The sequence below is a fragment of the Argiope bruennichi genome, chromosome 11 (genome assembly GCF_947563725.1).
Source record: "Argiope bruennichi chromosome 11, qqArgBrue1.1, whole genome shotgun sequence".
Classification (NCBI taxonomy): domain Eukaryota; kingdom Metazoa; phylum Arthropoda; class Arachnida; order Araneae; family Araneidae; genus Argiope; species Argiope bruennichi.
In genome coordinates this window covers 91,769,611-91,783,425 of record NC_079161.1, presented here as the reverse complement: position 1 = coordinate 91,783,425, position 13,815 = coordinate 91,769,611, and the positions used below count along the sequence as shown (strand labels likewise).

General features: G+C 34.5%; 2 protein-coding genes across 2 annotated transcripts; both read right to left on the bottom strand.

Moving 5' to 3' along the window:
- Nucleotides 1-1,599: 1,599 nt before the first annotated feature.
- On the bottom strand, nt 1,600-2,007 carry LOC129956764 (uncharacterized). Its single transcript, XM_056068705.1, has one exon. It carries the CDS (start codon nt 2,005-2,007, stop codon nt 1,600-1,602), a length of 408 nt encoding a protein of 135 aa, XP_055924680.1.
- Nucleotides 2,004-2,699, bottom strand: LOC129956763 (uncharacterized). Its single transcript, XM_056068704.1, has one exon. It carries the CDS (start codon nt 2,697-2,699, stop codon nt 2,004-2,006), a length of 696 nt encoding a protein of 231 aa, XP_055924679.1.
- Nucleotides 2,700-13,815: the final 11,116 nt, after the last annotated feature.

The window sequence follows — 13,815 nt, the reverse complement described above, 5'->3', positions numbered from 1 at the left end:
CCATTACAATTCACGCATTTTCCTTCTGCGTTGCATTGTTGGCTTTCATGGCCTTTTCTGCGCAGCGGGTGCAAGTTAGGGTCCCGCAGCAATTAACTTTGGAATGCCCAAAACGCTGGCATTGAAAGCATCTCAACGGATTTGGTATGTACTGCCTAACCGGTAATTTTATGTATCCTACATATATGAATTCTGGTAATTTGGTACTATGGAAGGATAGAATGTAATGTTTTGTTGGTTTAATTTGACCATCCCGTCGAATATCGATTTGACGTACCTGTGTTACTCCTTGGGATTTAAGCTCTTTTGTTATTTCCTCAAGAGGGACATTGAACAATTCCCCGCACGTAATTACTCCCTTAGTATAGTTTAAGGAATTATGAGGAATAACTGTCACAGGAAATGTAGCCAAAGCTTTTATTTTAATGATTTGCTGTGCTTGCTTTTTTGAACTGAATTATACCAGCAAAACACCTGAACGCATTTTTCGAATGGAAAGCACGTCTCCAACTGTTGCTGTATTAGTTTTTGTACTAGAAAAGGAGAGATATTGTTAAATGTTTCATTTTTTTCTGACAATAGTTTCATTATAAAAACAGAATCGAAATGATGGACATTGGTGACAAATTTAAGATTTTTATGATGCCCACTGAAGGGAGATTTCTTGGAATAGCCCATGTGATATTGATAGAAAATTCAGGCCCGACGGCACCGCCCACCACGGAGCCCAACAAGGGTAGGCATTCACCGGCTCTGCCCATTCCCAGCCTCGGCGCTTACGCTCAGTGCTAGCCGGAACTTATACGCTCAGAGTTACCTCCGAGGACAGTGACTACCCTTAACGCCAAGCCCAAGGAAGGACCCCTTCGCTTGATCCCTAGCAGATTAGCCACTAAGGTGACTAGCTACCAACCGATTGATACACCGGGGACCACAGTGCGCCACCCGTCTAATGGGTCGCCACGCACGGCCAACACGTGGTGTTTTGGCTGTCCATGAGAAGCAGGAAGCAAACAGAGCGGCGACAGCTTCTCATGGAGAACTCCCTCGCTTGCCGTCGGGGGAAGGAAGAGATACAGCAGAAAGCAATAGGTTTAGGGGAAATAAACATGAAAGGAGTATAGATCCCTGGAAACCTCGGGATTGGGACACTCGTACCCACCTATAGCAGGTGAGCCCCTGAGGGGCTGAAGAGTCTGCAAAGCCATGAAGCTCTACACTCGTTGGATGGTCAAGGACTACTCGTCTGTTAATCAAAATTTCATTTATGGCTTTGAGAGAAATTAGAAGACGATGCCATTCTCGATATTCTGATTCAGGCAGAACATCATTCCAATCGATGTTTATACGCCATAGTTCTTGCATGATTATTTTGGATTTAGCTATCACCGGACCCAGAAGGTCAAGTGGGTGAAATATTCGGGCAATAATTGACAATACTTCTCTTTTAGTATACAACTGTTTCGGCTTGACATCCACTCGAAAAGCAAACATATCTTCCTGAGAGTTCCATAGAACTCCCAATGTTTTTGTTCCCTCCTCTTTATCAAATTTATAACTCTCTTCCAATGGCCTTGATTCATTCTCAAAATTGGTATGTCACTTATGTAATTTCAGTCCCGCTGACTGCATAACTTCAATAAGTGGACGCTGTAACTCCTTGGCACCCTCTAGCGTTGAACAGCCACTGACTATGTCATCCATGTAAGTGTCATGCAGTAGAATTTCAGATGTTAAGGGAAATCTGGAATTCTCATCTATGGTCAATTGCTTAAGAGTTCTTATGGCAAGAAAGAGAGCGCAGGACATCCCATAAGTTACAGTTTTCAACTTATACGTGGTGGGCTCGCTGTCAAAATTTGTTTTCCATAGAATTCTCAGAAGATCGCATTGATCTGATTCGATGAGTATTTGCCGATACATCTTTTCTATATCAGTGGTAAAGGCAAATTTGTGTCCCCTAAAACCGGTAATGGTTGTGAATACGTCCTCGATAACATCCTTCATCCTTTCATCAGAATGTCATTTAAGCAAATACCATTAGTTGTAAGAGGCGATGCATTAAAATCTACACGAAATTTAGTGGTCGATTTTTCTTGACGAAAGATTCCATGGTGTACTAAATAATAAGAGGAAGATGATGCAGTTGTCTCATAAACCTTCTTCATGTGACCTAACACCTCGTATCCTCTCATAAAATCTAAATATATCGATAAGTAATCTGAATCCTTCGACAGATGATTCCACAAAGAATTAAGTCTTTTTACCGCAATGTCCTTTGAATGTCCCAAGCAAGAGGGATCCTGTTTCAAAGGCATTGTAAGCACATACCGACCCTCCTCATTCCTCTTATGGGTTTTCACAAAATGAACTTTGTTCTCTTTCACCTCATTTACACTACCACTGCGTACATAACCGAAAACTGTATTCTGCAACAACAATGATAAATTCAAATCACGGAATTGTCCAGGTCTCAACAATTCATAAAATACTTCAGTCTCTAAAAGTAAGTCTATCTTTCCTGGGATATTAAAACAAGGATCAGCCAGGGATGGAAGCCCTAATACCTCCATACTTACATCAATTACCTTGTTGGGGGTAACATCAGTAAATTTGTTGACCACTAACATGGACAATTCTCGCTGAAAATTCCTATTCTTATTGGCAATAGTTGTTCTCACACAATTGTTAACCACCATTGTAGCGTCATTAACGCATGAAACAAACTTATTCTTTTTAATCTTAACTGAAGTCGTTCTGCACAATCTTTCTTACACAAACAAGACTGACTTCCTACAATATAATAAGCATCGAACCTCCACAAACTCAGAATATTCATTTTTAACCAATGCACGAACAGTACTAAGAAGGGCATTTTTACTTTGGCTCTTTTGCAAACTCGTCACAACTCTCTTAGGCTGGGTACTGGCCGCTGTTTCTTTTATCGTTTGGCTCTTAATTGCATCCTCGTTATGGACTGGTTCACGAATCGCAATACTTTGAGACGGTGAACTAGAATTATTATTTCCCCCGCGAGGAAAATGTAGCATTCGATTATGAGATTTGCAGCAAAAACAATTTCTATCAGAGCGACAATCACGAATTTTATGTGGTAACAATCAACGGAAACACAGATTATTCCGTTTCACTACATCAACTCTTTCCCATACAGAAAATTTCTAAAACTGAGGGCAGTTATAAAGAGGATGATTGGCACTATTCTTACACATAACACATCTTGAATTTTTTTTTTATTTCTGGTACGAACACTTTAGAAACGGTTTTTTCAGAATGCCAATTTAGAAATTTGTGCGATTTATTTCCCATAAATCTTTTTGTTTTTTCTGCTACGATCTTACTGTTTATCTCACTTTTACATTTACTTTTCGAAGATAAGTAACTGTCACACTCCCTGCCAAGCTCATGAGGTTTAACATAATGTTCACCTTGTTTTACCGCAATGTGAGTCATTAATTCTGGATCAAAAGTTTCGAATATTCTATCAGAAACTAGAAGCTCGCATAGAGATTGGAAATCCTTCACTTTGCGCAACTGACAATAGTAGTCAAAAGATGCACTTAATCTGGATGTAAGTTCAACAAAACTCTCCAATGGGGATTTTTGTGCTTTTTTAAAATTATTTAAACATTCCTGAGGGTGGGCTCAAATTATTTTAAAACTAAAGTTTTAATTTTCTTATAATTATTTAAATCTTCTTAATTAATATAAATTAACAAATTATTGACTTTTCCCCCCAAAATATTTAGTAGAATTTCTACTTTCAAATTTTCTGAAACATTTTTGTTTTGGAATGCTTTTTCCAAAAAGTTGAAAAATAGATTAAAGGATTCCGATCTACAATGTACGGGAATGGTTAATGATTTAATACTTTTTATCAAGCTTTCTAATTCAACAGTTGATGAACTGGAATCCACGATTTCAGTGCTTTGTATTTCAGTGCTCTATTTTAGCATTTGCTAACTCTATTTCTTTCTCTATTTGACTCAATTTAACTTTTCTAGCTCTAACTTCAATTTATTTTCTATTTTTTCTTTTTCATTTTTTTTTTCACTAGCGTTGCCTGAGTATCGACTATTACTTGATCTACTAGGCCCTGGACTACTCCAGTTTGTGTTTTAAACACTTCACTTTTCTCAATTATCTCCCTCAACTGAATTACTTTAACATTATCAGGAACGGAAAGCCCTAACTCTTCCGCGATAATCCGCAACTCCTCTTTCTTTAACTTAGTACTCGACGGCATGGTTGATATACGTGAAAATAATATTTACATACAACCTCTCACAAATTATACCTTTTTATACCGCTCATTTTGCAATCACAGGGAAAACATTCAAATCGAAACTACGACACCTTTAATAATGATTCCACTACGAATTCCAAAACGAAACCGAAATCAACTTTGTCAGAAATGCTACTTTCAAATATAAATCACAATTTGCACAACAAAATACACTTACAGGAATTACTAATCCTAATCTAAAAGCAAGAGTTCCAAAATTGAAACCGAAACCAACTTTATCAGAAATATTACTTTCAACTTTATAATAAATTGAACAACAAAATACACTGACAGGAATTACTAATCCTAATCCGAATCAAGTAAATTCTCATGAACAAATACCAACAAACTAAAACTATTTCTTACATAACAAAATCTCAATCAATCTCGATAACAAAATCTCAAATTCAAAATTAACTCCAATTTCACATAAACAAAAAATAATAACAGTTAAATCACACAAATTATGAATATTTCACATTAATCTCTTTATCCGAAATTCCATAACCGAATACTTTCTCCAAAAAATATTTCCTGATATCTTCGTAATAAATTCTATCACACATCTCAGTCCTTTTGATTCCAATGAAAACCAAACTAGTTATTCAAAAATTCCGAAGGTCGCAAATATTTCTCCGGCTCGACGGACCAAAATGTTAACTCCTCACACAACACATCGACGGACCATATTATTTACTCCTCATGCCACAACCATTTTGTTAATTCTCTCTATTATATTATTCCTCAAAATAACACCCACTTTTATTACAACACAACACAAAACAGAGAAACATATATATCAACACATTAGTCGCGTGATTGCATTGAGTCACGTAATCAGGCGGGATGGAAAAAAGCGCGCGTAAAACTAATATAAAAATATACAAGCATACTTATAGGGATATAGATAGTACTTTTATAATTTATATAGATAATTAAAAGCAATAAAATATGAATCTTGTATATAAAATTAGAAGGGTTGGAAAGACCGCCCACCCCCAAGATTCTATATTTGTTTTTTCGTTGCCTATGGGTACCTAGGGGGTTTAATTCTACCTTAACTGGAGTCGGATTAAGTGCATATATAAACAAATTAGGCAAATGGCTCGACAACGTCTCGAGGTTTGTTTTGTGGTATTTTCAAATAAATTTCATTTCGAACTTTGATTTAATTTATAAGAATCGCGTCTCGGTCTTATTCAAATAAAATAGTTTCGCTTAAATTTGGCTCTAATATTCCTACTTTATTGCCTTTTCTAAATTTCGTTTTATAATTCTAACCATAGTAAGTGGTCTCCTCAAGAACTTCCCACATATTCTCCCCCCCCCTCCCTTCACCGCATAAATTTTTGAACGCGAATGCCTTGCTTGGTATTGGCGAGAAATAAATACGCAATATTGATCTTTGGCGTGAATTCAACATTTCTACTGAATCGGTAGTGTGAACATTGGCGATTAATCACTTGCATGTGGATAGTAGTACTGTTTGTCAATGGATACTGAGACGACCACATTTCGACGACTTCATCTCATTAAGGGGTGAGACGCGGAACGATGAATGCATTTCTGGTATTCTCTTTGAACTTGAATTTCCCGATAAGATACTGTAAACGTAAACATCTCCTCCTTTCATCTTTCTTTTCACCCTTATTTTAACGAATTAAATCCATCCTAACGCATGCGCAAAAAGGCGGAGAGTTTTACAATCCGTTGCTGAACAGTACTCGAAAACTGAATTTGTGTTTTGAACATTTTTTTTTTTTTTTCAACTGACCGAAACCAAATTTTGACACAGAATTACAATTATAGTTACAAAGTTCACATGCTTTTTTTCTTTTCACATTTTTGAGTTATAGCTTTCATATTCTTGTGAAAATACTGGCTAACAAAAACTCAATTTCTTCACCGATTTGATTCAAAATAATATAATGGTGATCGCGATCCCCTAAACCGTTCCGAAAAAATCGGAGCAGGAGTAGGCGGCGTTATGATTCTCAAGGCAAGTTCTGCTATTTCCATTTTAAATTTGGGAAAAAGTGACGACCAGAAAAGAGTGTACAACCATGCAGCTGGAACGAGGCGGGAAACCAATCCCAGCAGTAGACGCCGCGGCGAGTCCTGCTGCCGAAATATTACTTGACCTCAAATCCCGTCTATTTGACAGAGACAAAATGACGGGCTGCCATTTCCTAGTGGATAGTGGAGCTGATGTGTCCATTATTCCCTCTAAAAAGGGTGAATCCAAAATTTCTGATTACAAATTGTATGATGCCAATGGAATTGAGATACCAACATATGGCATTAAGATATTAACTCTAGATTTAGGCTTAAGGCGACCATTCCAATGGCCATTTGTGATTGCAAAAGTATCTAAAGGCATTATAGGTGCAGAATTTTTGAACAAATTCCAACTGTTAATTGATTTATATAACAAAAAATTAATTGATGGTGTAACAAACCTTTCAACAAAAGGGGAAATTACTGTCATTCAAGAAAATTTTGATTTGAGCACCATTAATAAGACATCAAAATATTTTGAATTATTAAATTTATTTCCTGATCTAACAAAGCCTAATCTAATAAATAGAACCATTAAACATAATATTAAACATCATATCATAACTACAGGACAACCAGTCTACTACAGGGCTAGACAATTAGCTCCTGATAAACTTCACTTAGCCAAGCAGGAATTCCAGTTCATGTTGGACAATGACATAATGCGGCCATCCAAATCTCAATGGACTAGTCCTTTACACTTGGTCAATAAGAAGGAGGGTACATTAAGACCATGTGGTGATTACAGAAGATTGAATGCCCAAACAGTTCCAGATAGATACCCAATTACAAGAATTGAAGATTTCCATTTTATATTGAAAGATAAAAATATTTTCTCAAAAATTGATCTAATGAAGGCCTACTATCAAATTCCAATTGCAGAGGAAGATAAGAAAAAAACTGCAATTACAACACCATTCGGACTGTACGAGTTCAATGTCATGAGCTTTGAACTCAGAAAGGCACCATCCACCTTCCAGCGTTTCATAACAGAAGTCTTGCGTCGATTCTATTTTGTTTTCCCCTATCTGGATGATGTGCTGGTAGCATCGTCATCAGAAGAAGAGCATAAAAAGCATCTCTCTTTGATATTTGATAGGTTTAAGCAATATGGCCTAAGAATAAATGCGTCTAAATCAGTATTGGGAACAGACCAAATTGAATATTTGGGATACCTCATTACTGTTAAAGGTTCATGTACTCTACCAGAAAAAGTGGAAAATATAAGAAATTACAAGTTGCCAACAACAATCCATGGACTGCGTACATTCCTAGACATGATAAATTTTTTTCGAAGGTATCTGAAGGATGTTGCAAAACCACAAGCTCCTCTACATGACATGCTGAAAGAAGCAAAGAAAAGGGATCTCAGAAAAGTGCCATGGACGGAAGAAGCAATAGCCCACTTTGTAAATCAGATCTAATGGAAGCTGCTTTATCATCTTTTCCGAGATCTTGTCATTATCCCTATGCACGGATGCATCAGACTTTGTCATTGGATCAGTGTTACAGCAGTATGAAAATGTGAGTTGGAGGCCAATAGGATCCTATTCTAAAATTCTAAATGATGCACAGAAGGTGTATAGCACCTATGATAGAGAATTATTAGGAATATACCTTTCTGTAAAGCATTTCAAACATCTGTTAGAAGGCAACGATTTCATCATTTATACAGACCACAAGCCTCTCACATTTGCATTTCGACAAAAAAAAATGAAAAAGAATCTCCTAGACAGCTACGACAACTACAATATATTTCCGAATTCTCAACTAACATCCAACATATTCAAGGTAAAGATAATGTAGTTGTCAAGAATTGAATCTGTCTCAACTATCGACTATGATGCTATAGCACAAAAGCAAGTGGATGATAAAGAATTACAACAATTAATGCAAAATAGTTCCTATTTACAATTTAAACCATCACTGTTACTATCAGGAAAACACAATGGTGTGATATTTCTACATCCAATATCAGACCATAAATCCCAGTAGATTTTCGAATGCAAATGTTTAAACAAATTCATGGTTTTTCTAATCCTGGAATAAAAAGTACCACCAAACAGATGACTGAAAAATTCATTTGGCCAAATATAAAGAAACAATTTGGTGAATGGGCAAAGGCGTGCATTCGATGCCAAGAATGCAAGGTCAATAGGCATACTAAATCTAAATTTGGAGATTATTAAGTACCAGATGCAAGATTTAATGTGATACATATTGATTTAATTGGCCTACTACCACCATCAGAAGGCATGATTTACTGTATAACCTTCATTGACCGGTTTTCTTGCTGGATGGAAGCAGTTCCTTTGCCAGAAATCATAACCGAGATAGTGTCCAAGGCCTTTTATGAGCACCGGATTTTCAGATTTCGAGTACTAGTAAAAATAATTACAGATCAGGGAAGACAGTTTGAATCCCATCTGTTCAGAAGTTTGGATGCAATTTGTTGTGCTACAGTAGCACATATAACTCCATATCACCCACAATGCAATGGGAAAGTGGAATGTTTGCACAGAACCTTGAAGGGTGCTATAAAAGCACATAACCACATAAAATGGACTGAATCATGGCCTATTGTACTTCTTGGATTAAGAGCTGCTCTATGACCCGACAGTAATTACTCCATATCTCAACTGGTGTATGGCTCAAATATCAAACTGCCAGGTGAATTTTTTGATCCACCCACAACTAAAATTGATCCTGAAACCTTTGTCACCAGATTGCAAACATTGATGGAAGAGCTGAAACCTACTACATCTAAAACTACAAGACATCAAAAGATTTTTGTGCATAAAGATTTAAGATCTTGCTCCCATCTGTTTGTGCGAGTTGACAGAGTTAGGAAAACACTTGAGCCACCATATGAAGGGCCCTATCCTGTTTTGGGAAGAAGTGAGGAATATTTCAAAGCGCAAGTGAAGGGCAAGAATGTAAACATGTCAGTGGATAGGCTGAAACCAGCTTATATGTTAGTGACAGGCCCAATACCTCACAAAGTAGCAACTCCTGCTAAACAACCAGATGAGAATGCAGAGCAAGAGAACTCTCACCTCTCATCTGATAATCCAAAAAATTTCTAGGTACGGTCGGAGGATAAAACAGCCAGTAAGGTTTAAGGATTAAAATGTTGTGTACATAGTTTGCTAATTACTTTTTGTATAAAAATTTATGAAGTTTTAATTATACTTTGAATATGTAGATACAAGAAAAATATCACCACATTATATTGTTTCTTGTAAATTTTGCAAATATAATATAATATTAGAAAAAATAATTTCATGCTGTTATTCATAACCAGATAATTATAAATAGAAAGGATTATGAAGACTTCCCCTACGCTGTAGTTTTACCTGCGAGCAAGAGGCTGTTAAACGTCAAATAATGAATGTCCATACTAAGATTTGTCATGCTGGATTTCAAATACTCGTGAATGTAATTCGAGAAAGATTTTGGATTTTGAACAGTAGGAAAACCGTTAGAAGTGCTTTGTGAAGATATCAAATGGGTTTTTGTTGAAGATGTAACTTAAGAAACCAAGAAGCAGTGCTGGCACTACTTCCAGAAGACAAATTACGTGATACGGCTGCGTTTCAGATTGCAGGTGTGGATATGGTAGGTCCTCTTTTTCTCAAAAGCAATTAAAAAAACAATTGGATCTTGTTATTTATTTGTGCCACATATCTGGCTGTACACTTTAAACTCGCTAATCATTTAATCTGTTTCTATTGATGCATTTTTGATGGCGTTATGTAGATTTATAGCGCATAGAGGTAGACCAATGACCATCTATAGCGACAATGGCACAAATTTACTGGTGCAGCCAATTGTCTGAATTGGAACCTCATACAAAACTATCGCGCTTCTTCAAACTGGCTCGTGATGGGGCGGATGGTGGGAGAAGCTTCTTAGAACTCTGAAAGAACTTCTGAGGAGAGTACTCGGAAAAGCTTGCGTTTCTCATGAAGAGTTGGTGACCGTGTTGGCGGACTGTGAGAGAGTTGCGAATTCACGGCCATTAACATACATTTTAGTACAGGATTCCCTTAGACCCATCTCTCCATCGATGTTCTCGAAGACGTTCATGATGGTAGTGCTCCAGATATTGAAAATATAAAGCAAACAGATTTAAATAGAAGATTTAGGTACAGAAAATGCTTCATGAAAATTTACAATATAGATTCAGACCGGAATATTTTGGAATTCTCTTTCAAACACCTAAAAGGAGAATATCTGATGCGATTAAGATAGGTCAGGTAATTTTAATTAGAAGTGATAATGGCAAGAGAATTGAATGGCCTCTTGGAGTAATAACTGGGTTTATACCTAGAAAAGATAAACATGTACGATTGATAAAAGTGAAGACGTCACACTTTACTTTATTATGCACGATTCTAAGGATTTATCCTCTTGAAGTCGATTCGAGTAAAGATATCAATAATCCCGGTAAAGATCTAGAGGAGCAACCATGCGCATAAAGGCTGAAAAATGCTGTTCGGTCGATGGCAAGTATTTGTCCTGATGGGACAATTACAAGCCGCTGTATTGTATTTTTAATTACTGCGCATGTGTTTGTAGAATTAGGCGTTTTTTTTTTTTTTTTTTGGCGAGAAGAAATTAATCACTTATTATAGATTATTTCTGTTTGTTCTGTCTGATGCTAGGTTATGTGCTTGTTTTAATTTTATTTGCCATTTCTTTTCTATAGTTTTACAAATTTAAGTATGTTGAGCTTTTTATCTTTATTTTACCAGGTTTCTTTGAGTAAACATCTATCATTTTAATACGATACGCAGTGAAAAAAGAACCATTCAGGAATGAAAAAACGGCAATTTATGGCCAAGCATGGAATGCTTGAATCTATCTTATGAAGTTGCGGAAAACATAAATCAGTCTCTTTCTACGCATGCGCTGCCTACTTGTCGTCTTATAACTGGCCAAGTGTAAACCCGGCATTATTTCAAGTGAAGGATACCAGAGTATCTAACATTACTCGATCTGGTCGATTTGTAAAAATTCCTGAAAGACTCAAGTGGTGAAAATTCTTTCACAAATTCGAAATTTCAGAAAATATATTTAGCTGTTATATATGTGTTTCTGAATTGTTTGAAATTCAGGGTGGGAGAATGTTATATTTTGCATTTACTTTTTTTAAAAAAAATATATGTATAAATTTTATTTAATTTATATAAATATATGTAATAATTAAATTATATGTAATTATATATAAAAATTATAAAAAATTAATAAATTTTTTTATTTATATAAAAAAATTATATTTTATATTTATTCCATTTGCAATTATATTTGACTTATCTTTTAATCGAAGCTTTTGTTAATGTGATGGCAACTCGTTGAGAAGAGTTAATTTTTTCCCATGATTGGATGACGTTCTCGTGAAGATTAAATTTTATTTTTATTTCGTGCGAGAAAAATTACTGATAAATATGGTTGAAATTATTTTTTAAAAAATCATTTAAAATTAGAAATTTAATTTATTATTATTTAAAATGTTAAGTGAAGGGCAACGTTACAACATTTTTTTTTTTTAGTTTAATGAAAGTAGTCAAGCTGTTGTAATATTCCACAAAAAAAAGATGTCGATTTAAAAAAGGGTTATTAGCTTCTTACTTTTGTTAAGAATATCAACTTTATTGCGTAGAATCTGGAATTCAAATAAAGTGAATGAAATTAGCATAATACAAAACATAAACTTTATTTTAAGATAGGTACCTTACGAGTTTTGTGCAACTGTTTAGTAAACGACGTTTTCGATAGCGCGTTAAAAACAGTATTATTCCTATTCAGATTTTCCAAAATTTTTGTATGTATATCTTTAAATTAAAAGTTAATGATTTTTGCGTCATTTATGCAAGAAATTCTAATTATGGGAAAACTTAATAAAATTGTTAATATTATATATAGATAAAGAGGAAAACATTTTCAAAATTCTTCAGTTTAAAAGGAGCAAGGCAGAAAAGTCTTCAGCTATCCCAGAATTCCTCAATGCTTCTAAAGCTGACATTCAAGCGGTTTAACATTATTCAATATTTATTCTCTCTTGTGCTTGCGATTCGTTCTTAAACCGAATTATCTAAAGAAAAAAAAACAATTAATAAGCAATCCATCATCCTGTCTACTTCTATGCGGTAACTATAAATAAATTATTACTATTAGTATTATAAAGAAAAAATTAATCATATCTTTTTTATATGATAATATTGAATTTTTTAATTATTAATCACAGGAATTAATATTACATCTTTTGTTATAATTATAATCACATTACAATTACTATTATAATCACATTACAATTACTATTATAACCACATTATAATTATAATTATATTATAATCACATGTTTTGCTATTATCATTATAATCACAGTTTTTTTGGCAACCATACTGGTATTTTTCAATCGATCTGCCTGCGGATCTTTTTGGCTTAGCATCCATTCTGCAAATTATACTTTCATTAGCTTTTTGAATAATTTTTCTTCTTTTTTCCAAGAAAATGACATTCAGCCTAATGCTTTTCCAAGAAAATATTAGAAAAGCATACGAAAAATATTTATATATATATATGCTCCTGGTTTTGCTCAAATTTCCACAGAGCAACTTCTAATTCTAAAAATATATAAGCAGAAAGAGAATAATAGGATATAAATAACCGATTAAAGAAAATAATTACAATGGAATAAATAATATAATAATAATAAATAATTATAAATGTTATATATAAACATCTGTTGTTGTTTGTTCGTATATTTTATGCGCTGACATACCGTTTATCCGATTGCAGTAACTTTGAATACTTACTACTTTAAACATCAGTAAGTATGATCTAATGGCCCGTTGGATTTTGGACGCTCGTGAGACGCCAGCCAAGAATTTCATTTGTTTTTACTGAAGACGGGAAAATATACTTGAATAATAATGTCAAAAAATAGAATAAATATTATTTAGATTGTCCTTCATGTATCATCCAAATTCAATCAATGTCGACAAGAAAATAATTGTCATTTTTTTATTATTCCTAATGAAACAAGATGGCTATTTCAAATTTCAAACCATATTTCCAAAATTATTTCTTCTTTATTATTATTTCTACAACGACGTGCCGAGTACCAGCTAGTAATAGAATAAAAAAAAAGTTTATAAATAATATTCCAGCATAATTATTCCTTGAGCTTGCATTAGGGCAATATAAAAACAAGCGCGCTAAGGAAATGATTGTTCGTAAAAAATTCACTAATGCACCACAGGTACAGTGGAATTGGATGTTAAAGGATATGGGTGGCAAAGTTTTCATGAAAATGTGATGTCATGTGATTTTGATTTGTCGGGAAACTCCATGAACAGAATAGCTTCAAGACTTCTAAAATGTCATAGTGTTGTATATTTATTATAATTATGATATTTTAATATACTTTGTTGATAACATCAGAAATA